The sequence below is a fragment of the Moschus berezovskii genome, chromosome 22 (genome assembly GCF_049115385.1).
Source record: "Moschus berezovskii isolate FMDL1 chromosome 22, NW_MosBer_1.0, whole genome shotgun sequence".
Lineage (NCBI taxonomy): Eukaryota > Metazoa > Chordata > Mammalia > Artiodactyla > Moschidae > Moschus > Moschus berezovskii.
In genome coordinates this window covers 41,934,256-41,960,368 of record NC_142481.1, presented here as the reverse complement: position 1 = coordinate 41,960,368, position 26,113 = coordinate 41,934,256, and the positions used below count along the sequence as shown (strand labels likewise).

Here is a 26,113-nt window from a genome sequence, read left to right as displayed (position 1 = left end):
AATCACATTAAAAGAAAAAATTAAGTAGGGAAATTTTGCTGCTTTTCTGAGCTTCATGACAGTATCTGTTTAGGTTTTTGTGTGTTTTTTTTTTTAATTGACATGAGTTTCTTTAAATGTAGATGGTCAGCTGATGGAGGGTGATAAAATTTATTGGCCTACTCAGTCAGCTTTAACTACCCGTTTGAGGCGTCTCATTACTGCATATCAGCGTACTAATAAAAACAGACAAATCCAGCAGATACAACCTACTTTCCCTGTGCCTGCCAGTGTTATGCAGCCTCTTTATGAAGAAGCCACTCTTAACCCTAAAATGGCAGCCAAGATAGAAAGACAGCAGAGGTAAGACTAAGATTTAGTATATAGTATGTAAATATACTATTCATTCTGAAGTCTGTTAGGCTATGATTATCTCACTTTCCTAAAAACATATCTAGGTAGAGAAATTGTTCAAAGCAAAATGCTTTATGCACACATACATGTGTACATAAGTATATGCACACACAAAGATGGTTAAACTAATACAGATTGCACTTTATAGTTACTAGGTCTTATTTTATGTGTAATTCATGTTTATGAACAGTGAGGTGTAAGGGAATGAAGGTGAAAACTCAACAATTATAAATGAAATTCATTTTTAAATTATATGAAATAAATTCCATTGTGTCTTATTTTACATGATGGCATTAATGAAGTACAGAATTCATGAAAGAGAAGTTTGTCTGCTTTTTACAGAGGATGAACCCTTAAAGCTACTGATGTCAGAGGGAAATAAATAGTAGTAGAACTTCTTGCAAAAGATCTTGTTAGGAAGACAGGCACACTTCTCTCATCCCCAAAATTTTAACTTCTTAAAAAGGGTAGAATCCCTGGAAAAGAATAAGAAAGTTTATCAATAACCTGGCCTCTTTGTTAACCTGGATCTTTGGATTTTTTCTGAAAGATAAAGCATTGTTCCTTTGTTTCACTTGGGGTACATTCATTGTAGCCAGAATTTAGTCTGACACTTAAGATTTTAGCTATCCTAGATGTAATATTCAAATGCTGCTACCTGTGTAAATACACTGTTTCAGTTATCTGTCCTTGCATAATCACACATCCCATAACACAGTGATGTAAAGCAACATCAGTTTTTTATTTCTCACGTTTCTGTGGGTTGACCAGGTGGTTGGTTCTTCTGCTTCCCATGGTGTTGGCTGGAGTGTGGGGAGGGTTTGAAAATTGAGTTAGTTGCACGGTCACATCTGACTGTGATCCCATGGACTGTAGCCCACCAGTTTCCTCTGTCCGTGAAATTCTCCAGGCAAGAATACTGGAGTGGGTTGCCATTTCCTTCTCAAGGGGATCTTCCCAACCCAGGTATCAAACCTGGGTCTCCTTCATTGCAAGCAGTTTCCAAGAGGTTTTTTATGGCCCAGCCTCAGCAGTTACAGAATGTCACAGCTACTGCCCTTCAGTACAGTTCAGTCACTCAGTTGTGTCCGACTCTTTGCGACCCCATGAATCACAGCACGCCAGACCTCCCTGTCTGTCCATCACCAACTCCCGGAGTTCACTCAAACTCATGCCCATCAAGTCAGTGATGCCATCCAGCCATCTCATTCTCTGTCGTCCCCGTCTCCTCCCACCCCCAATCCCTCCCAGCATTAGAGTCTTTTCCAGTGAGTCAACTCATCGCATGAGGTGGCCAAAGTATTGGAGCTTCAGCTTCAGCATCAGTCCTTCCAATGAACACCCAGGATCGATCTCCTTTAGAATGGACTGATTGGATCTCCTTGCAGTCCAAGGGACTCTCAAGAGTCTTCTCCAGCACCACAGTTCAAAAGCATCAGTTCTTCGGCGCTCAGTTTTCTTCACAGTCCAACTCTCACATCCATACATGACCACTGGAAAAACCATAGCCTTGACTAGACGGACCTTGGTTGGCAAAGTAATATCTCTGCTTTTTAATATGCTATCTAGGTTGGTCATAACTTTCCTTCCAAGGAGTAAGCATCTTTTAATTTCATGGCTGCAATCAGCATCCACAGTGATTTTGGAGCCCAAAAAAATAAAGTCTGACACTGTTTCCACTGTTTCCCCATCTATTTCCCATGAAGTGATGGGACCAGATGCCATGATCTTTGTTTTCTGAATGTTGAGCTTCAAGCCAACCTTTTCACTCTCCTCTTTCACTTTCATCAAGAGGCTTTTGAGTTCCACTTCACTTTCTGCCATAAGGGTGGTGTCATCTGCATATCTGAGGTTATTGATATTTCTCCCGGCAATATGGATTCCAGCTTGTGCTTCTTCCAGCCCAGTGTTCCTCATGATGTACACTGCATATAAGTTAAATAAGCAGGGTGACAATGTACAACCTTGATGTACTCCTTTTCCTATTTGGAACCAGTCTGTTGTTCCATGTCCAGTTCTAACTGTTGCTTCCTGACCTGCATACACGTTTCTCAAGAGGCAGGTCAGGTGGTCTGGTATTCCTATCTCTTTCAGAATGTTCCACAGTTTATTGTGATCCACACAGTCAGAGGCTTTGGCATAGTCAATGAAGCAGAAATAGATGTTTTTCTGGAACTCTCTTGCTTTCTCCATGATCCAGCAGATGTTGGCAATTTGATCTCTGGTTTCTCTGCCTTTTCTAAAACCTGCTTGAACATCTGGAAGTTCACAGTTCACACCCTAGTATTGGTCAAAAAAATCACAGGGCCAGCCATGATTTAAGGGAAATGAGTTGCATCTCTCAGATGGAAGAGTGGCAAAGAATTTGTGGCCATCTTCAATCTGCCACATACATTTTGCCTCAGTCTGAAAGATTTAGATAATCTTCCTAAAGTTTTAGTTTTATCATAATATTCAGTGGCCCTTTATTTAGTACAAGGATAAAGTCTAGCTTCTTAGGCCTTAATTCAAGAGTCTCTTCAGTTTAGGCCTTAGCATGCATTTATAATTTTATTCATTACTAATTCTTCAGCCTGAATGCCCCACCTAGTCTTGATTCAGTATGCTACTTAAGTTGTTCCTGTCACAGAGAATATTCTTATTAACTCTTTAGTCCATACATGGCCCTACTATTCCTTCAGTGTTCAGCATGGCTTCTGTATCTGTTGGTTTTTCCCTGCACTAGACTAGCTCACAGTATTCTTTGTTTTCTGCACTCATGTAGCACTTACCTAAATAAAACTAGTCATTTTCAAAATGATAAAAGATCCTGTAATAACATTCATCTTTTCCTTTCCATGTCTTACCTAAGCTGTAAACAAATGCCACTTAACTCTATGATGTCTTTCTTGATTTGTCAAGTTTGAACAAATCCTTCTATCTTCTGTGCTATCCTAAACTTGTGGTTTCTATAATACATATAACTGTAAAACACTACCTTATAAATATGGTTGAAATGTTTTAATATTTTAGATATGTAAATATGTTTGAAATGTTTTATCTTTTATCCAAAGGGAGGGTCATCATGTCTGATACATTCTTGCATCCCTTGCATGTTTCTTCACATAGTTAAGCACGCAAAAACCATTCTTGTCTGAAGGAAAAGAAACATGGGTAGAGATGAGCCAGCTAGCATTTTTAAATGTGTTGATAAGGCGGTGACCCTGGATTTAATCTTTCAAGTGTTAGGTACTTGAAATGTTTTTGAATTTTACAATAGTCATTTATATTCAGCATTAATATTATTTCCATGAGCAATGTGAATTTTTCTTTAATTCAAAATAGATGGACAAGAAGAGAAGAAGCTGATTTTTACAGAGTTGTGTCTACATTTGGAGTGGTATTTGATCCTGACAGAGGCCAGTTTGATTGGACAAAATTTAGGGCTATGGCTCGACTACATAAGAAAACTGATGATAGCTTGGAGAAATATCTGTACGCATTCATGTCTATGTGTCGGAGGGTTTGTCGTCTTCCTTCCAAAGAAGGTATGTATAAAAATCTTTTTTCCTTTGTTTCAATCAAAGAAACAGAATTAAAATTCAGAAATTCCCAGCTTTTTAATATAGTATCATCTAATTCAACATTTCACCAGTTTTTCTGAATTGTAACTAAACTCTGCTTAACAGTCCTTTATTCCTTAATTCTACTGTTGAAATGAGAGCTAAATACAGGTACACATTTAATTTTGAGAAAATAGTCAGTGTTTTTATTTAGAATTAGATTTATGATTGTCAGGAGTGGCAAAATAAAGGATAGCTTTTGGTAAATAGAATAACCTATATTTTTAGTCCATCTGATAGGAACTGTGCTGGAGGGCTTATTTAGCACAAACAATTTTGCAAGAAATGAGGCTTCCATTCAAAAGACATTTTAGTAGGAAAAACCACCCAGAGCCTTCAGAAAACAAAACCAAAACAAGAGCAATTTAATCAGAGCTGCTAATTCTCAGCCAGTTTAATTGATTTTGAATCCCAGGTGGGGAGTTTTCACATATCCCTCTTTTTCTCACAAAATGTTAAAATCTTATATCATTAATCATCCTGCTGCTGCTGCTAGTCACTTCAGTCGTGTCCGACTCTGTGTGACCCCATAGATGGCAGCCCAACAGGCTCTCCCGTCCCTGGGATTCTCCAGGCAAGAACACGAGTGGGTTGCCATTTCCTTCTTCAGTGCATGAAAGTGAAGTCACTTAGTCGTGTCCGATTCTTAGCGATCCCATGGACTGCAGCCCACCAGGCTCCTCCGTCCATTGGATTTTCCAGGCAAGAGTACTGGAGTGTGTTGCCATTGCCTTCTCTGAGATTATTAGCCCAGGAAACTAACATTAGTACAATACCATTAACTAAACACCTTTTCACGTCTTACCTGTTTTTCTGCTGATGTCCTTTTTTGTTCCGAGAGCCCGCATTGTATTCCACTGTTATTTTTCCTTCATCTCCTGCAGTCTATAACCGTTCCTCAGTTTGGGTTTGTTTCTTTGTTTTGTCTTTAAAGACCCTGATACCTTTGATCAGTTTTACCAAAAACCCTTCAATTTGGATTTGTCTTGTGTTTTCACATGATTGTGTTGAGGTTATGGCTTTTTTTGCAAGAGTAACTTAGAATTGATGTTGTGTCTTTCTCAGAACGTCACATCCAGGGGCTCATGATGTCAGTGTGTCTTATTACTGATAATGTAGCCCTTGATTCTTTGTTACGCTTAGGTAGTTTCTGCTGCATTTCTCCAATGTAAAATTATGTTCTCCCCTGTAGTTAACAGATATCTTAAGAAGATACTTTGAGACCACAGAAATCTTATTCTCCTCAAACTTTCACCTATTGATTTCAGTAACCATCAGTAGATCTTGTCTGCAGCAACTTTTAACTGTGCAGTTCTACTGCAAGGAAAAGCTGTTCCTTCTTCCTAGTCTACTCTATTTATTATTTATTCATATTTATTCAAGTGAGTGTTTATTTTTTATTCTGTAGGTTATAATCCAGTACTGTCAGTGTTAATTCTAGTGTTCAGATTGTTCCAAATCTGGCCATTAGTAGCTCTTCAGGTAGTCTCTACGTTAGTCCAACAAGCTTCTATCATTTTTTGAGTACTTCCCAACTGCCAGTATCTCTACTGATAAAGATATGACCCCACCAAAAAGAAGAGAGTATGGTCTGATGTTGAAATGGAACTGTCTCAGACTAGTAGTCATATACTGTTTGACAGTTGTTCCTATGTTTATATCAAATTTTAAGAAAGGCTTTGGTGTCCCTGTGAGTCCACTGTAATACTCTGAGTTACCTCAGTGCACTTAAAGATATACAGACTTAAGTTTGCTTATGGGATGTTATTTTAACCGTTTTAATTTGTATTTATAAGTGAGTTTGCGTGCTTTTCTCTTTGATTAAAACAGAGTAGTGTGACATTAGCTCATAGAGAATTTCTTAAAAGTACATCCTAGTTACATTAACACACTTCCAAAGTAATCTTAATGTTTTATTTAACTTTCTATAGATCCAGTGTTATAGAACCATATAACATGGTTTTTAATATTTCTTTCTAAAACTTACATTTTCCTCATTTAAAACTGTTAAAATGAAACTCCGAAACTATACAATGATGTTGAGTAGACGTGTATTTTAGAAGTTGCATTATTTGTGTTAAACCTATAATGAAGTATTTTTTAGGGTAATATGTTTGTTCTTGTCTCAATATAGAATTGGTGGATCCAAGTATTTTCATCCAGCCAATCACAGAAGAACGTGCTTCTCGGACTTTATATCGCATTGAACTTCTAAGGAAAGTAAGGGAACAGGCCCTCCGACATCCACAATTGTTTGAGCGCTTGAAACTTTGCCATCCAAATCCAGACTTACCAGTCTGGTGGGAATGTGGCCCTCACGATAGGGACTTGCTCATTGGAGCTGCTAAACACGGGGTGAGCCGAACAGACTATCACATTCTTCGGGACCCTGAACTCTCATTTATGGCCGCTCAGAGGAACTACAGTCAAAGTAAGATGGCTCATTCAAGGACTTCTACCCCACTTTTACAGCAATATCAAGTAGCACTTTCTGCTTCTCCTCTTACCTCTCTACCTAGGCTCCTAGATCCTAAAGCTGTTATTCTAGAGGATGTGAAAGTTAAAAGTGAAAACCTTAAAGAGGAGCCTCAGTCTTCTGAAGAAGAGTCTATGTCTTCTGAGGAAACCAGGACACTAATAAAGTCTGAGCCTGTAAGTCCAAAGAATGGTGTTTTACCGCAGGCTACTGGAGACCAGAAATCTGGTGGAAAAGGTGAAACAGACAGACGCATGGTTGCAGCCAGAACAGAGCCTCTAACTCCAAACCCGGTTTCTAAGAAGCAGCGAGTCCACAAAAGAGGATCAGAGTCTAGTTCTGATTCTGACTCTGATTCTGAGAGATCGTCCTGTTCTTCCAGATCATCTTCTTCCTCGTCTTCCTCCTCTTCGTGTTCCCACTCTCGATCAGGCTCTAGCTCTTCTTCCTCCTCTTGTTCTTCAGCATCATCTTCATCCTCATCCTCATCTTCCTCTTCCTCATCCTCCTCCTCATCTTCGTCAGAAGAAAGTGACAGTGAAGAAGAGGAAGTCCAAAAGCGAGGTATATGCATAAAGTGCTTTTGCTATTTTAAGACATTTCATATGCAAATGAGAAGTGATTCAGATTGCTTAAGCATGCTTAAAATTGTTAGTTTAAATTTTATGTGTACAGATTTTCTTAAAGAGGAACTGCTAAAAATGCAACTACATTACTGGTTCATACTCTGTATTCAGTATTCACATTGCAAAAATGGATTAGTCAAAAAGAGGATTAGAGACTTGGCACAATAATTTTATTTCTTTGTGATTGCTTTAAATATAGTATTTTTTCTAAAACAAGTTCATCAGTGAGCGAATAAAGATAATAATTTTATAATAGACACCAGTCCAACTAACAAGACCCTACTTGGCCCTACTCAGAAAGCTATAGCGGAGGAACTGCAACCTGTCCATAGAGTAGTGGTAGGTGGTCCTCTTCTGCGGGTGTCCTTGGTGCAATCTAACAGCTCATGTGTAAGGAAGTGTGAGTGAGTGTGAGTGCGTTAGTTGCTTAGCCATGTCCAGCACTTTGCTACCCTGTGGATTGGGGCCCGCCCAATCTGGAGTGGGTAGCCATTCCCTTTCCCAGGGGATCTTCCCAACCCAGCGATCAAACCCAGGTCTCCAACATTGCAGGTAAACTCTATACCATCTGAGCCACTAGGGAAGACTGTAAAGAATGAGTCAACATCAGATGGGCACAGGAGCCATCCTGATTCAAGCATGACTCTGCGTTTTCACACAGGACATGCCCAATTACAAGAGTCCCCTCCTGAAAGAATGATAAGCCTCCCCAGCAGATATTTGTGCCCTCCCAGTCCAGATTAGAGTTTACCAATCAGGAGTGTATGTGTTTTCAGGGAAACAGACCTAGAGAGTTACCACAGGTCAAATCTTCTTGCAGAAAGGGATGTTTGGTTAACCCTTTTCCTTCAAACTCTGTAATGCCACTCATTTGACTTTTGCTATAATTTAAAAAATAATGAGTACTTTATTGTATTCTAGGTGATTTTTTTTTTACTTCTCAACTTTTCATTTTCAAATCCTAATTATATAGGATTTGAGAAGTATATGCAAAATTGTGTTACACAGTCTTTAAAACAATTATAATTGGTCATAATTATTCTTAGCAGAAGGTACCCCTCACATGAAAGCCTACGATGAAGAAAGTGTCGCATCACTGAGCACTACCCAGGATGAGACCCAGGATAGTTTCCAGATGAACAACGGGACTGCAGAGTCTGCTTACATCCTACAGGGTGGATACATGCTGGCAGCATCATATTGGCCAAAGGTAAGTAAATCATTTCTTGCTGATATAGGTTATTTTTTAAAAGATTTTTCTATCTTTAATGGTAAATATTCTTATTATATAGGAAAAAAGAGTCACTGTCATGTGTGGGATGACCATTTGGTGTTAGCATTAAAAGTAACAACTTTTACTGTCAACTATTATGCCGTTAGATGTATGTGTTTAAATGTATATGATTCTCAACCTTAGAACATTCAGAAGAAAAGATAATGAATGCTTACGTTCAGATACAATTCAGATGCTTCTTTATGAAATAAGTGCTTTTAAGTGGGTCTTCTTTAAGAAAATTTACAGTTTTAGAGGCAGTTATGACCATGGCAAGCCACTCCAGTACTCTTGCCTAGAAAATCCCGTGGATGGAGGAGCCTGGTAGGTTGCAGTCCGTGGGGTCGCTAAGGGTCGGACACAACTGAGCGACTTCACTTTCACTTTTCACTTTCACACATTGGAGAAGGAAATGGCAACCCACTCCAGTATTCTTGCCTGGAGAATCCCAGGGATGAGGGACCCTGGTGGGCTTCTCTCTATGGGGTCACACAGAGTCGGACACGACTGAAGTGACGCAGCAGCAGCATGACTTAGAAAAATGTTCGTTTAAGTACATGTTCATATAGTGGTGGAAGCTCAGACTATATTAAGACAGTTCTTCCTTCCTCCAGTATGTGACTGGATTAATAGAAGAGTACTTTAGAAATGAGAGAGAAGAGAACTCTCTACTCTTCTGTATACTTCTGAGTTGTTTGAATTTTTTATGAGGACCCTGTATTAGTCATAAAAACAAAAGAACAGCAAAATATCTTTATATTTTGTTTAACTTCACCAATGGAAATTTATACAGAATTGTAATATGTATGTGAGAAAATGTATGCATACCAAATGATGGAAGTTGTACCAGGGATAAATCCATCAAAGCTGTGATTCCCCAAAGGTCTGGCTCAGTTACTAAAATTACCCTTTGATGTTCATGCTGTTGTAGGATCGTGTGATGATCAACCGGCTGGACAGTATTTGTCAAACAGTCCTGAAAGGGAAGTGGCCGTCAACTAGAAGAAGTTACGATGCCAACGCAGTGGCTTCTTTCTATACCACAAAGCTGCTGGACAGCGCTGGTGCAGCCACAGAATATAGCGAGCCCAGCGCACCCCCTCCTTCAGGTGCTGCAGTCAAAGAAGAACACGATCAGTCAACACAGATGTCAAAGGTGAAGAAGCATGTACGAGAAAAGGAGTTTACAGTGAAAATCAAAGACGTATGTTTATTTTTATTGCCCTAGGACCTGATTGCGATTGCGGTGTGCAGCATGCTTTTCCTGCAAATGGCTGCCTGCTCTTACTCTTACTTCCTTCACATACTTGTTTTCTGGTATTTGGATTGTTTTTTTCTTTTTGATATCCAGGTTATTAAACTTGAATATTCTACTAGAGGGATCATCATTAAATATGTTTCTCTACCTATACTTCTGAAAATAGTCCTTCTGCTGATCAAGATGCTTTCTTAAACAGTCTGACAATTTCTTATTGTTTAGTTCTGTTATATAATATTCGAATGGTATGTCAATGCACTTTCTGTTTTAAATATTTAGCATGCCTTGTTATCAGTAACATTTCATTGTTCAGTATGATTTTTGAAGCTGCATTGATGCCTAAAACATGGGTAATATCTCTTAAAATGTCATGTGAACAATGTACACAGAGATATGTGTCAGTCGCTGAAAGGGTTACAATTTACTAGTCACATGAAAAGTTTGTTTTTGCTCAGAAAAGTGTATGTAATACCGAGATTTTTTTTTTTTTTTCACTTAAAGACAGAAATTTTAATATTCATTATAGAAATTGATTAAATGTTTTTCTCTAGTTGATGTATGAACAAGAAGAGAACGTGACTGATTTTTCAGGGGTTTTACCTCACTTTCTCTAAGTAAAAAATTTATCTTAGTATACTGCAATGATTTTAATCATTTCTTTCTTGATAATGGCATCTGTTTTAATAGGAAGGTGGTTTGAAGTTGACATTTCAGAAGCAAGGGCTCGCTCAGAGAAGGTCACTGGACAGTGAAGACTGTGCTCCTGGGCAGCAGCAGTACCTCACTCGACTTCGGGACCTTCAAGGTGTGTCAGAGAGCAGCCTCGCCAGTTTCCCAAAATCCATACCACTATCAGGTGAATATGCTAGTAATCATTGCCTCAGCATGAAATAGTCCGTTCTTCCTAAATCCTCACTTACTCACAGAATACTTGCAAGAACAAGATTGTTTCTACTTTAAACAGTCCTTTTATCACAAGAAAGCTCTAAAATATCACAAAATTTCTTCTTCGGAAGCAAATTCTGCCGGCAATTGGTTCTTCTCAATGATTGTGTTTTTGTCTTTAAAGCCATCACAGAAATAACCTAGTAAAATGTAAGCATGATAATCTTAACATTTTGAAAACAATGATAATATCTCCCCTTGAGATTATGTTCTGTTCTAACTTTTTTGCAATGTGAATCACTAATTATTAAATACTGAATTAGTGCCATGTGTTCTGTACTCTAAAGGCACTGAGGAATCCATCCATGAGAATTTGTTTTGTTTCTGTTGATACAGTTGTATTTTAGTTTGTCTGTGTCCCTCTTAAACTGTGCTATCAACAATTGAGAATTTTAGTTAAGAGTAGTTGAGTCTTAAAATGTATGGACCACAACATACTAATCATAGAAAAATGTATCTTTTCAGTTAAAAGCAGATGAATGACTGGAATTTCCTTTGTACCTCTGTTTACATAAATTTAAGGACTCTATTTCAGTTGCTATCCAATACTTGAAAACATTTCAAAACTCCTGTGCTTGTGCACAGTGTGTGAATTTCCTAAAATTTGGGAAAATAATGCAATATTACAGATGTTAAATTGATTGCTGTTTCCAGTAGCTACTGTTACCACTTTCTAATTGTACATTATAATTAAATGATGAATTAGAGTCGTCAGAATTTTGTCGCATAGTTTCATTAACCATTCACTGTAATTCTCTAATTACTAGACTTTCAGACAAGTATGAAAGAGCCATAGTTCCCTTCAGTTCAGTTCAGTTGCTCAGTTATGTCCGACTCTTTGCGACCCCATGAATCACAACACGCCAGGCCTCCCTGTCCATCACCAGCTCCCGGAGTTCACTCAAACTCATGTCCATCGAGTCGGTGATGCCATCCAGCCATCTCATTCTCTGTCGTCCCCTTCTCCTGCCACCCCCAACCTTTCCCAGCATCAGAGTCTTTTCCAGTGAGTCAACTCGTCACAGGAGGTGGCCAAAGTATTGGAGTTTCAGCTTTAGCATCAGTCCTTCCAATGAACACCCAGGACTGATCTCCTTTAGAATGGACTGGTTGGATCTCCTGGCAGTCCAAGGGACTCTCAAGAGTCTTCTCCAGCACCACAGTTCAAAAGCATCAGTTCTTCGGCGATCAGCTTTCTTCACAGTCCAACTCTCACATCCATACATGACCACTGGAAGAACCAAAGCCTTGACTAGACGGACCTTTGTTGGCAAAGTAACGTCTCTGCTTTTTAATATGCTGTCTAGGTTGGTCATAACTTTCCTTCCAAGGAGTAAGCGTCTTTTAATTTCATGGCTGCAGTCAGCATCTGCAGTGATTTTGGAGCCCAAAAAATAAAGTCTGACACTGTTTCCCCATCTATTTCCCATGAAGTGATGGGACCAGATGCCATGATCTTAGTTTTCTGAATGTTGAGCTTTAAGCCAACTTTTTCACTCTCCTCTTTCACGTTCATCAAGAGGCTTTTTAGTTCCTCTTTACTTTCTGCCATAAGGGTGGTGTCATCTGCATATCTGAGGTTATTGATATTTCTCCGAGCCATCTTGATTCCAGCTTGTGCTTCTTCCAGCCCAGTGTTCCTCTTGATGTACTCTGCATATAAGTTAAATAAGCAGGGTGACAATATACAGCCTTGACGTACTCCTTTTCATGGTCAACAAAAGTGTCCGAAATGCAGTACTTGGATGTAATCTCAAAAACGACAGAACGATCTCTGTTTGTTTCCAAGGCAAACCATTCAGTATTACAGTAATCCAAGCCTATGCCCCAACCAGTAACGCTGAAGAAGCCGAAGTTGAACGGTTCTATGAAGACCTACAAGACCTTTTAGAACTAACACCCAAAAAAGATGTCCTTTTCATTATAGGGGACTGGAATGCAAACGTAGGAACTCAAGAAACACCTGGAGTAACAGGCAAATTTGGCTTTGGAGCACGGAATGAAGCAGGGCAAAGGCTAATAGAGTTTTGCCAAGAGAACGCACTGGTCATAGCAAACACCCTCTTTCAACAACACAAGAGAAGACTCTACACATGGACATCACCAGATGGTCAACACCGAAATCAGATTGATTATATTTTTTGCAGCCAAAGATGGAGAAGCTCTATACAGTTAGTAAAAACAAGACCAGGAGCTGACTGTGGCTCAGATCATGAACTCCTTATTGCCAAATTCAGACTTAAATTGAAGAAAGTAGGGAAAACCACTAGACCATTCAGATATGACCTCAGTCAAATCCCTTATGATTATACCGTGGAAGTGAGAAATAGATTTAAGGGACTAGATCTGATAGATAGAGTGCCTGATGAACTCTGGATGGAGGTTCGTGACATTGTACAAGAGTAGGGATCAGGACCATCCCCAGGGAAAGAAATGCAAAAAAGCAAAATGACTGGGGAGGCCTTACAAATAGTTCTCTTACTGAAGTATAAATCCCCCAAATTGTGCTTTACAATGTCAGTGTTGTTATTTTTTCTTTTTCCCATGAGAAAATGGGACGAGGTGAGGCAGATAAGCTCTGGGAGTTTTTTGCCTTGCCCAACATAAGTGTGTTTAATAATACTGCTGCTTGTACCCTGATAACTCCAGAACTATAGAGTGGGATTGATACTTCTGTCATCTGAACATTTTATTATTATTGAAGTTGAAGACTTTCAAAGACTACAACCTTTGCCTATAAGTAATTCTTTGGTAAATAATACTGTTTTAATAGTGTCAATAGTAATTATAATGTTAACTTGCACCTATACAAAATATTAAAAAGCCGAAACATTAAAACTAGATAAAATTATTTAAGAATTATATCTCATTCATCTTGATAATTGCAAATGTGAAATCTTTCTTTTGGCCATGCAACACAGTGTGAAGGATCTTAGTTCCCCAACCAGGAATTGAACCTGTGCCCCTGCATTGGGAGCACAAAGTTTTAATCACTAGACCACCAGGGAAATCCCCTTGAATGTGAAATCTAGCTTTGTCTTCTTACAGGACTCTTACGAAATCTGTTAACATTTTTGAGCCTTTTCTTGTTTGTGAAGTGAGGGGTTGGGGTCAGAGGAAAGGTAGCATTGTTAGGTAGATTAAATAATACATGTGAAGTGACTGGAATGGAACTTGGCACATAATTAGATGCTAAGCAGATGTTAAAATTAGATTTTAGAATTGGATTTTGAACAAGTGCTATTGTAATTCTTCATATTAAGCCCTTTTTATGTTTATATGAGTATGCCTCTGAATTTTATTTAAAAGCTTTGAATGAGGTGATATTGTATAATGTAAATTTAGTAATGAAAGTAAAATAGCATAAATTATAAGTCTTTAGTATATTCCAGAAACCACCTGGAATAGTAATCAAAAGATGGTAGAACTAATAAACAGCCTGGAGTTGAATTCTGTCATTTACCAACTGTTGTGACATTGGGCTTGCAACATAACATTTCTGATCACATTTATAAAATGGGCTTAATACCTCTCTGTTTTGTTTGTTCTGTTTTTGGTAATTTAAGAAGACATTTGTGACACTTAGTCAAGTTTATGGCGACACCTAGTAGGCACTCAGTAGAAAGTGATATTTATTTTAAATTTTAATATTATTATAATTACATCTTAGAAAAGTCAACACAGGCTTTATGAAATAGAGTAAGTTAAATTTTCCATTTTGGATTCTAGCCCAAAATAAATCAGTAATGTTTGTAAAAATCACTCTCTAGAAGAAATTAAGGTAGCTGAGTTTTATGTTGTTTTTAAAAAAGAAAGAAAGGAAAGTGTCTTTCATGAGTACACAGGACTTGCTCAAGAAATTCTCCTCGGATGATTGAAAATGTATTTCTCGCCACAAGCTGAACCATTATAAGCAAACATCTCATTGTTAATAATAATTTCTCTCATAAGAGTATTCTAGATGATGTACTCTTTAAGGACAGGAACTGTGTCTTACCTTTGAACCATCCTAGTGCTTTGTACGTAGCTGTTTAAAAATATGTATCTATTGGGAAAAAATGAATGCATGGAACTGTTTGATTCATACCTCTTACAAACTTTTTTTATTGAGTGCCTACTGAAATAAGGAGTGTTTAACTGGCAAGAAACACTGGTGATCTTAGGGAAAATACCTTAAATAGTCTGGTAAGGGGCAGACTTTGGGAATTTGAGGAGCGAAGTTTGTCATGAAAAAGCGGAGCATGACAGATACCAATGTTTCAAAAGTTTTGAAGGCTATGAAAAAGCCAAAAAATGTTTATTTTTTGTTTGTGTTGGTCCATGATTTTACGTTGATACAAATCTAATGTAGATTAAAATATTTCTGCACCAAAAAAGCAAAGATAAATGGTAAAACATAATTAATAGAAAAAGTAGGAATTAATGGGTTCAAAAAAAGTGGAAAGGTTTGCCTTATACATGAGAAAGGCATGCTTCTTCCTCTGAAAGGGGATGAAAGAAAAGATATGTGGATATCCACGGGAAAATTTTGAGGAGACATGTTAAAACTTGAAAGAGGCCTGGATTGCAGTTCTCCTGGTTTTTAAATGAGAACTGGGGTGGTGTTTTTAGTTCAAAAAAAAAGAAAAACTGTTTTTTTTTTTTAATTAAACATTTTCTTTTATTTTGATCATGGGTCTCATTACAAGCCTTCATTATTTTATTCCATTTTATTCGAGTATAGTTTACTTATAATGTTGTATTAATTTCTGCTATACAACAACGTGGGTCACTTAAACATATCTATATCTATCTATCTATAAACACACACATTCTTTTCCATTATGGTTAATCACAGGATATTTAATATAGTCCCATGTGCTATACAGTAGGACTTACTGTTTGTCCATCCTGTATATGATATTTCGCATCTGTTAATCCCAAACTCCCAATCCATCCCTCCAAACGTGATTACTTTTAATTTAAGAACTAGATTTTTATCACTCTTTTGCATTTTTAATTTGTTAGGTACTCCCATTCAATCAACCCTTGGTGCCAATGGAGTCTTATTAGACAACCAGCCTGTAGTCAAAAAAAGGCGGGGAAGGAGGAAGAATGTAGAAGGTGTTGACATCCTCTTTTTTAACAGAAATAAACCACCTAATCATGTAAGTAACATGATGCTTAAAAGCTACTGATCTTTGAGTCCAAAATTCATCCTAGTAAAGATACATATTGCTGCTTGGTGAATTTTTTGGGAATAATAAAAATAACTGGAAAATTAGGAATATACTGTATAATTTTATAGATTGTATCTCAGTAGAGTCCAGCTCTGGCCACGATTCATGAATATTTTAAATTTGAAAGACCTAGAAGAAAGTTTAAACAATTTTTGTTTCTCTTCAAGAAGAAATGCTTCATTGGACCAAAATCAGAATGCTAAAGCGTGGAAATAAAATTTTCATTTGGTGTTTTTCTACAGGTTACGTTAGGCTTAACCACCTCACAGATTTCTACAGGGATAAATCCAGCACTATCCTATACTCAACCTCAAGGAATTCCTGATACAGAAACTCCTGTTCCAGTTATTAACCTTAAAGATGGGACAAGACTTGCAGGCGACGATGCACCGAAGAGAAAGGATTTGGAAAAGTGGCTTAAGGAGCACCCAGGTTATGTGGAAGATTTAGGAGCTTTTATTCCTGTAGGTGATACCTTATAAATCTTAGTATATTTTATGTCTGTGATTCATTACATCTATAATGATGAAGTATAAATTCTCACCAGCTTATGTTAAATATGTGTTCTGCCCAAGATTTAGGAAAGATTAGCAGCAAAAACTAATGACCATCTTTCCTATGATATAATATCATTTTCCATTTTTCATTCTGTATTCAATGTGTTTAATAAAAGTCACCTGTCATACACAGAGTACTATCATAGACCAAATGACAGTTATAAAGGTATAAAACCTCCAATCCTTTCCCTCGAGGAGTTTATTTTAAAATAAGAATGATCATAGTAAACATTTATTAAGACTTAACTCTGTACCTAGCTTTGTACTTGGCACTTACATGCATTATCTCATTTAACACTCCCAAACTTTATCAGAATGGCCTTGTTATAACCTTGTAGATAAAGAAATGGAAACTGAAATTTTAAATAAATAGTGTAAAGCAACACAGCTAATAAGTCTTAAACCCACTGTCCAAACATCTGCTCTTAAGATCTTATAAGAATACTGGTACATAGATTATATTAGTCAAGATGAGAATAGGTCTATTCATTTGCATTTTCCTTATCTTCTGAGATACTTCCTACTTACCCTCTTATGGGCATATGACTTTCTTACTTATATAAATGTATCATTTCAGTTCGCAGTGCTTTACTATCAGATGCTTATGTACCAGATTTTGTGTCAGTCTCCCTTGTTGTTTCTATGTATTTTATAAGGTAAAAGAGTAGTGGCATATCCCCTGCATGCCAATTAGTAGTCTTACTCTATCTGCCTCCATTATGAAGATTAAATGGATAACCCAGTAATGTTGTTCCCTACGCTGTGAGCTGCTTAAGGATGGTGTCCTGTTTACCTTGTAGCTCCAGGATTTGGCACCTAATTTCTGATACAGAGAATGGTATCTAGTTCCCTGTAAATATTTACTGGGTCAATGATTTGTAACTGAAAATCTTTTGAAAATGAAAGAATACCATATAAAGGTAAAGTGATTGTTATTAACAGAAAAAAATTTAATTGCCTTATTTTTTCATGCAAAAGAACCACAAAAGCTCCGGTCCCTAGAATGTGACTGTACTTATAATATATATATGTGTGTGTGTGTGTATACAGTGTTTTACATTACTGTTATTATCACCAAGAGGTAACGTGGTAGTCTAATACTGAGAACCTCAGTCTTGGCTTTCATATCCCTAGTTTTTTTCAGAAAATGCCACAAATTTTCAAACTTCCACTTAATTCTTTAATAAAAAGCCAAATAAAGCTCTTATAAGGGACAGGTTTTCAGTAAGATGAGCAATAATAAAACGAGTATTGCAGTTCTGAAGATAATGAGAATCATTAGTTTAACCCTGTAACTTTTTAGCATGTTAGAAAATAACATTCATTTATTTAGTCAATTTTTATTGAGCAACTGCTATGTGCTAGTTACTGTTTTAAGGGATTTAGGATAAAACAGTGAACAATGTAAAGTTTTTGCCCTTTTGGCAGTTATACTCTCGTCTCTGAAGATTCTCAGACCTTTCTCTTACTACTGCAAAGGAGTCTTTATTACTTTTTTTAACTTAGAGCCATTCATCATTTTCCCTGCAAATAACCCTTTTATCACAATGTTTTATATAATGTTATAAAACAATTTTAAGACATTGCTATAAGCCGCATTTGTTTGAGTAGAAAATACAACATAATGTTGGTATGATTTCCCACGGGCACTTGATGTTAATGGTTCTTGGCTCTCACACGCTACTGTGGTATGTCTACAGCAAAAGGATTGCAACGTGGTATATGTACTATACCTTCAATATATAACATAAATAATTGGCCCTTGAACAACACAGGTGTTAAGAGATACTGACGCATGCCACCCTTCACAGCCAAAAATTCAAGTATAATGTTACAGTTAGCCTTCCATGTCCTCAGTTACACATCCTTGGAATCAATCAATAATGGATTATGTAGTCACTGAAAAAAAAATCCACGAATAAGTGAACCTACACAGTTGAAACCCATGTCGTTCAAGGGTCAACTGTATTACTATATCTTATATATACCATATATCTTCAATTTTACATGGTTAAATTACTTGGATCAACTTATTTGTGCCATTTGCATAGTTAAAGATTTTACAGCTATTTCTTTGTCTATATATTTTAGAGAATGCAACTCCATGAGGGGAGACCCAAACAAAAAAGGCATCGCTGCAGAAACCCCAATAAATTAGATGTTAATAGTCTCACTGGAGAAGAACGTGTTCAGCTGATTAACAGAAGAAATGCCAGAAAGGTATGTGCATACTTGTTGTTAATTTTTCATCCTGATGCAGTATGTAAGAGATCTCTAGAACATTGTTTCATTAGGCAGTATTTTCTAACAGACCTAGTTGGGTTAAATCTAGAAGATTTGAGGGGAAAGACACAGACTACAATTTTATGCAGTCAAATTTCAAATCCCACACCTTTGGCTAAGCTGTCGAATGAAATAAGTTACTTTATATATCTGTACCTTTGCAGTGGCACCGAACCAGGGCACTGCATCTAAGGCAGTAGTTCTCAAAAGGGTGTAACTTTGTCCTCCAAGGGACATTTAGCAATCAGGGGACGTTTTTGATAGTCTTAGCTCTAGATGCGGAGAAGGCAATGGCAAGCCACTCCAGTACTCTTGCCTAGAAAATCCCATGGATGGAGAAGCCTGGTAGGCTTCAGTCCATGGGGTCGCTAAGGGTCAGACACGACTGAGCGACTTTACTTTCACTTTTCACTTTCACACATTGGAGAAGGAAATAGCAACCCACTCCAGTGTTCTTGCCTGGAGAATCCCAGGGAAGGGGGAGCCTGGTGGGCTTCCGTCTATGGGGTCACACAGAGTCAGACACGACTGAAGTGACTTAGCAGCAGCAGCAGCTCTAGATGAAGGAGGTGGGTATTGGGGAGGTGGTAAGCTGCTGGCCGGATGCTCTTGGCCTTGGTGGATGGAGGCCAAGAACACTGCTACACCTCCTGTAGTGCCTAGGACAGCCCCCACAACACCAATCCAAAATGGTCTGTGGTGTGGAGGTTGAGAAACTCTGCTGAAAGGGAACACTATTCTCATCATAGCCGTTACAGATTTATATATATTTATCATGTATTGATAATTCCATCATTAGGCTTTAAAGTGTCTTCTTCTATCAAAATTGGCATATTACATAATTTTCTGATAGATGGAAATTAAATGTCTTAAAGCAAAGATAAAACATCTTATCTTAGAGACAAATGGTACCCTCGTGCTTATCTTCTTGCTTTACTGATTGATGAACGGTAAGAGCCAGGTTTTTCCAGTCTTATTTCTCAATCAAATGTGGCTCAACATTTGTTTCCCCAAATTGTTTCTGTTTTATGTATGGATTGGTATATATCTCTTTTACCTCACAAAGTAAATAGATCATTTGAGGCACCCTTTTGTAAGTTTATAGCTTTGACACTTTTATTGTTTTTTATTCTGATGAGCAAGCAGCACAATAAGTAAAAACAAAGAAATGACCTTCAAAGTAAGGACATCAAGTTTCCCATTGAGTTCCTTCACTCGCAAATTAAATTACCCTACATAGATCCCGAGTTAATTCCCTACTTCTGTTTTGCTCTCTGTTGAATGACCTCACTGCTAGTATAAAAATACATGAAGGCATTTTAATTTTTCAGAAGTATTGAAATTGGAAGAATACCATTTTTAAAATAACAATTATCTTAATATTATTGTATGTACTAACTCATTAAAATTAATACTAATTTTTCCCCAAGTTTACTCAGCTTTTGTTAGTAGATTAAGATGATGTCAGATGTATTAGGGCAAGAACACAATGACATTTTAGTTGCATTTTACTTAAATTTTGTGCTTACACATATTGTGTTACAAATCTTTGCACTTCATCTTATAACAAAAATTAACCTTTCTAGATACAAATAAATTTGTCTTAGCTAGTTTTAAGGAAATGGAACCATTTTGAAATTTTTACTTGGTTTAATATTAAACATCCTAAATTTTATTTTTAATAGTAGTAGCCTGGTAAAGGACCTGTTAATTTCCCTTGGTTTGTAGATTTCTTTATTTTTCTGAGTTTCTAGAGTACAGGCTTTAAACCATACAGAGGGCATCACCGACTCAATAGCCTAGTTTGCTTTAGGCAGCTTGTATAACTTCTCTGTGGCTTAATTCCTTCATTTGAAAAATAGAAATAATGCATTCTCAAATGGATATAGTGAGAACTAAAATAAATTATATACTTAAAGTCCTTAGCATAATAATTGGCAATATAATAATAACAACTTATATTTATTATGTACCAGACCCTGAAGCTAATTAGCAGCAGCAGCAGACCCTTTGCTGAGGTGCTTGAATTATCTCATTTTCATAAAACCGTATGAGGGAGGTATTATTGTTATCTTCATTCTACAGATCAGAAAACTGAGGCTCAAAGAGATTTACTGATTTGCCCGAGTTCATGTAGGTGGTAAGTCTGACTCCAAAGGATATACTCTTAACAAGGTTACACTGCCTACCCAACATGGTAACTTCACTTTACGTGGTAGTTAGTTTACTGTCCAAGGAACTATACATGAAACATCTAAAATTTATGTTAACGTGTGTTTATGTAGTATATTGATAGTTCTTATGGGTTGTGGTAGTCCTTTTTACTATAATAAAATTGTCAGGGTGGTTCAAAGAATACATGGGTTTTAAAGAAATAAACTCTGTATAGTACAGATTAAAAGAAAGAAATGTCTTCACATTTAATATGCTTTTAAATGTCTAAGAATCTGTTTTTCATTTATAGGTTGGAGGTGCATTTGCTCCCCCTTTGAAAGATTTATGTCGGTTCCTGAAAGAAAATGCAGAATATGGAGTAGCTCCTGAATGGGGAGATGTTGTTAAGCAGTCTGTGAGTATTTCATGAACACTAATTTAGACATCATTTTTTAAATGAAATGCCGTTTAATTATATCTTAGATTAAACTTTAAGAATTAACAAAATATTCCATAAATATGATATTTTTTAGTTCATAATTTTTATTTTGCAGAGTATGTTGTAAATTTCTCAGATACTTGTTGAATTAGAATGCAGAATCAGTGTATACTAACTGGTGTCATCTTTGTATTTTACCTTTTTTTATTGTGGCTACTAGAAAATTTTAAGTTACATATGTTGTTTACATTGTTTCTATTGGACAGTGCCGATCTAGAGGTTCTAAACTCCTAAAATTTAGGAATTTTGGTTTGTTTGTTGGGGGGGGATTGTTTTTTTTTGACTTCTAGGAGTTTTGAACCCCAGAAAATCTTGGGGGAATTTCAAGAAAGTAGCATAGGTTGTTCTCCACTCAGGACTTGGTGCTTCCCAGTCTGCAGGTGCTACTACTGTTCTGAGCCAAGTGATTTTTTTTCCCCATTGAGTATCTTTTCCAGCTTGGCTCTTATCTCCATTATTCCCAAAGTGATAGTCAGAAAAGAGTCAGAAGCATCTCATTTTAATTATTACTTACTTCTGTCCTTTCCATACTGTTCTTCCAGGTTAGAAGAAGGGCATTTCTTTAGTCTTCTGGTGATGTGAACAATGTAAGGGCGTGGCAGTAATAAAATTTTTTGGATCTTCCGGTTTCCAGAACTATTTTACAAACCTATGCCTCACATTTGTAAAAGAGAACCAGAGGCTCTCTTAAGATAAAATGAGAAGTGGAAGAACTGTTTCAAGCCCTACTTAAAAATAAGATAAAATTGGGTTATCTCTTTCATAATTGGTTATTTTGTATCAATACAGAATAAGTTTATGAATAATTTCATGTTTTTAATGGCTTATTTGTATCATAAGTTAATAGCTATTGATTTTATTTTAAAATGGTTATTGTTGATGGCTTTTTTTTTTTTTTTTTAGGGATTTCTTCCAGAAAGTATGTATGAACGTATTCTCACTGGTCCCGTGGTAAGAGAGGAAGTAAGCAGGCGAGGGAGACGACCTAAAAGTGGAATTGTGAAGGCCACCGCGGCGGCAGCAGCTGCAACTGCCACCAGTATTTCAGGCAATCCTTTATTAGCCAATGGATTACTTCCAGGTGTGGACCTCACAACTCTTCAGGCCTTACAACAAAACCTACAAAACTTGCAATCATTGCAAGTGACTGCAGGGCTGATGGGAATGCCTGCTGGCCTTTCTTCTGGAGGAGAAGCTAAAAATGTAGCCGCCATGTTCCCCATGCTGCTGTCGGGAATGACTGGGTTGCCAAATCTGTTGGGCATGGGAGGGCTCCTGACAAAGCCAACAGAATCCGGAACAGAAGAAAAAAAGGGAAATGACTCTAAGGAGGTAGAAGGAAAAAAAGAAAGGACAGAGAGCCAAAACTCCGAGAACGGCGGTGAAAACTCTGTGTCAAGTTCTCCTGCAGCATCCTCTGCTGCTGCATTAAGTTCAGCTGCAGCTGCCAGCCCGTTAGCTCTGAACCCACTGTTGCTATCTAATATTCTTTATCCAGGGATGCTTCTCACTCCAGGCCTTAATCTTCATATTCCAACTTTGTCTCAGTCCAACACTTTTGATGTACAGAAAAACAAAAACAGTGACTTAGGCTCATCTAAGTCTGTGGAAGTAAAGGAAGAAAATTCCATAGTTAGAGATCAGGAAGACAAAGGGGGAACTGAACCGAGTCCTCTCCACGAAAACAGCACAGATGAGGGTTCAGAGAAAGCCGATGCTTCATCTGGATCTGATAGTACATCATCGTCATCCGAGGATTCAGATTCTAGTAATGAAGACTGATTCCCAGACTGCACTTAAATTATGAACTGATTTTGGATTTTTTTTCCCTTTAATTATTAATTGTAAATACACCAGTGTTGAGTGCATCAATAACTTACTGACCGAACATTTCAGTTATTTGTTTAGAAGTGCAAACTGCTTTCAGAGACGTTTTGCATGTAATATTTCTTAAAATTCATAAGTTTCTGAACTCGTATGTACTATCAAATACATAAAGGTGTAAAATTACAACAAAAGGCATTATAATTTTGTTGGGGGTTAATTTTATGAAAATTATGCTCAATAAGAGTTGTATATTTAATATATTTGCAGTGAACACAGAATACTTTATGCATATTACTGATTTAATTTGAATATAGTTTTACAGCCTCCTTGACACCTATAATTTACAGATCAAAACTCAGCAATAATTTGGGCAGCTAATGAATGTCATGAAAGCTGTAGAATCTACATCACCATCCATTGCTTTAATTACATGAAAATGCTCTAGTGTTGTGATGCACTGCTGATATTTCCAATTCAGGTACAAGTGTGTTTTAAAGAAGAAATAAGTTTCCCAATCGGCCAATTTAACTGGCTACCTGTTACCTCAGCTGAGTTAGTTTAGGAAGTTTACATTCGTTTCTAATTCTATACTTGTTTTCAGGGGTTTTTTAAACACATCCTATATATCATGTTAATCGGGCAAGAAATATGACTTGCTTTTTGCTGAGCTTAACTCTAAAATCAGTAAAATGAAGTCATAAAATAATCCTGTGTCATGTGACTTTGATACCCTCTAGACACATTTAGTTTTAACTTTTCAAAGTTTGGCCTCCTATTAGAAATAATCATGTCTCAGATGAGTAATGTCTGTTTCCAGGGTTCAGAAAAGGTAAATCATGAAATACCACTGAAAAGAACTTTTCAACACAGCATACTTCATGTAAAAGAAATTGTTTGTTTGCTTTATTTGTGTAGATTTCTATTTGTGTTTTATGTCATGGAAATATTCCAAAATTAACAGATAATAGGGTAAAGTAATATGCAGATAGTCTAAATTCATTTTGCATTTCTAGGTATAAGCAGACTAAATGTTGGCCCAGAATCAGTGTTGGGTTATCAGTTTATATTAAATATACTGAGTTGCCCATTTTGAAAATGCACTTTTAATAATCTCAAAAAATATATACATTATTCCTGTAAACCATAAAAAAAGGAAGCCTAAGGCTTCTGATCAATTTCTTAGAAATTTACCATGTAAAATTTGTCTGATATTTGATTTGTGAAACAGTTTCTCCTGCTAAAGCTGCTATTATTCTGACAAGGTAGAGGTCCAGGTTCACCTTCATATACATTGAAAATAGCTGAATTGGTTATAAAATATCATTTACATCCTGAGGAGAGATAAGCATTGTTCTGGTATTTAAATAAATAAGTCAGTGACAAACTTTGCTAGGGGGGAAACTACCCCTCTTCTCTCCCACAGAAAAATTAACTCTCAGTTTGTTTTGATACAACTCTATTGCTTTGTCAGGAATTAAGCAATTATATTGGATTTTCCAAGACCTTTACCAGTAAATTATGTTTCTGTATGTAAAATAATCCCTTATTAGAGAGACAGTGTTACATGTATTTACAAAATTATATCAGTTCCATTGGGATTGTATTGATTTTTGTATTTTCCCAAAATAGTACTTTGAATTGATAGTCCTTTATGCAATGTCTTAGCAATAGTCACTATAATGCCCTTCCAGGAGAAGTGGGTAGTAATTCTTCATCATGAAAATGATATATTACATATTTAGTATCTTCCCTTTGCAGTATTGCACTTTTGTTTAACTAGAATACACCTATGAGATAGCCAAAGTTTTCAAACACAGTTAACTTAGGTTGCCGGTGGAGTATTTCAGCACCATCCATATTTCCTTTCTCTCCCTCTAGTCCTACCCACATGATCTTCATTCCTTTCTGTCTCCAGTTTAAAAGGGAAATAAAAAACCCTAGATCTTGTCAGTAAAGTCTAATTTATATCAAATTTATGAGATAAAGTATTTTCCTAATTAGATCAAATGAATTTGGTTAACATCTTAGTGATTCTTTCTATGTAATAAAGGCAGTTGCAGTTTTCAAAGCATTAAAGCTAATATTAACTTTAAACATTCTCTTGGGTTTCAAGATACTTCTATCTAGTACTGATTGGGGAAAAGTTGTCCAGCTCTCAGCTTAAAAAAAAAAAACAAACATGCAAACATTGTTGTGTAAAGTTAAGGGTTATAAGAAAAAAAGAAATCAGTAGAATTACATAATACTAAAGTTGCAGTTGAAAGGATATCCAAGTATGTGTTGGTAGTTACTAAAAGAATTATAGCTGTTATTGCCTTGTATTTATAGCCCTGTTTCAGGTTTCATGATTCAAGTCTTAGTCCAATTTTTCTTTTGGACATTTGCAATATTTACCAGTTGTGTTTTGTGTAGTCTGAATTTGCTTTCTGTAGTTGAGCAAACGTCTTAAAAAGTCATTTGTAATTTATTAAATTACTTTCTATGATGTTCTATAGAGCAAATGGAAGTTTAATTATTTTTTATTAAACATATTCTTTGACTACCCATGATGTCATTCTCTGTACATGACAATACTTTTATTATTTTATATGTAGTTTATTCCAGTTACGAAAGAAACATTAGTCATAAATCTTTAAAAGGAAAGTGAACATTGGAAGAATTTTTAAGAGACAGAAGCAGGCTATAATTATACCCACAATGTTATTATTTCCTAAAGTTCTCTTCTCCTGGACCCTTAAAAATCCAGAAAGGCTCAGAGATATACCTAACCTCTTAAATCTGTTTGGGAAATCAGTAATTATTTTTCCCTTGGTCTTAGAGGCTTTTCTAATTTATCACTTTTGTTTGTAGTGTTTGGTTGTTTTTTGGGTTGTTTTTTTTTTTTTTTGGTAAATACAAAAGAAATTTGTTTTCCCTCAAATTGTAAAAGTGGAACAGTGGAGTCTCATCACTCACTCATTTAACTTGACCACATTGAATTATACTGTCATGCTTAGAAAAT

At 36.6% G+C, this 26,113-nt stretch overlaps 1 protein-coding gene across 16 annotated transcripts in view; it reads left to right on the top strand.

The window, feature by feature from the left end:
* The window catches only part of CHD9 (chromodomain helicase DNA binding protein 9), a 223,413-nt gene extending 197,759 nt beyond the window's left edge, over positions 1 to 25,654 (top strand). For 10 of the 16 annotated variants that reach the window (XM_055412765.2, XM_055412768.2, XM_055412767.2 and 7 more), the window contains 11 exons: positions 123 to 342; positions 3,718 to 3,920; positions 6,130 to 7,035; positions 8,144 to 8,307; positions 9,302 to 9,574; positions 10,316 to 10,484; positions 15,581 to 15,720; positions 16,035 to 16,256; positions 18,441 to 18,569; positions 21,097 to 21,201; positions 22,189 to 25,654. In XM_055412765.2, coding sequence (XP_055268740.2) covers positions 123 to 342; positions 3,718 to 3,920; positions 6,130 to 7,035; positions 8,144 to 8,307; positions 9,302 to 9,574; positions 10,316 to 10,484; positions 15,581 to 15,720; positions 16,035 to 16,256; positions 18,441 to 18,569; positions 21,097 to 21,201; positions 22,189 to 23,067 — 3,410 coding nt within the window. In that variant the 3' untranslated portion in view covers positions 23,068 to 25,654. The remainder of the gene's footprint in view (positions 1 to 122; positions 343 to 3,717; positions 3,921 to 6,129; positions 7,036 to 8,143; positions 8,308 to 9,301; positions 9,575 to 10,315; positions 10,485 to 15,580; positions 15,721 to 16,034; positions 16,257 to 18,440; positions 18,570 to 21,096; positions 21,202 to 22,188) is intronic. The other 6 variants (XM_088830206.1, XM_088830210.1, XM_088830207.1 and 3 more) reach the window with 5 other exon arrangements.
* The last annotated feature ends 459 nt before the right edge of the window (positions 25,655 to 26,113 follow it).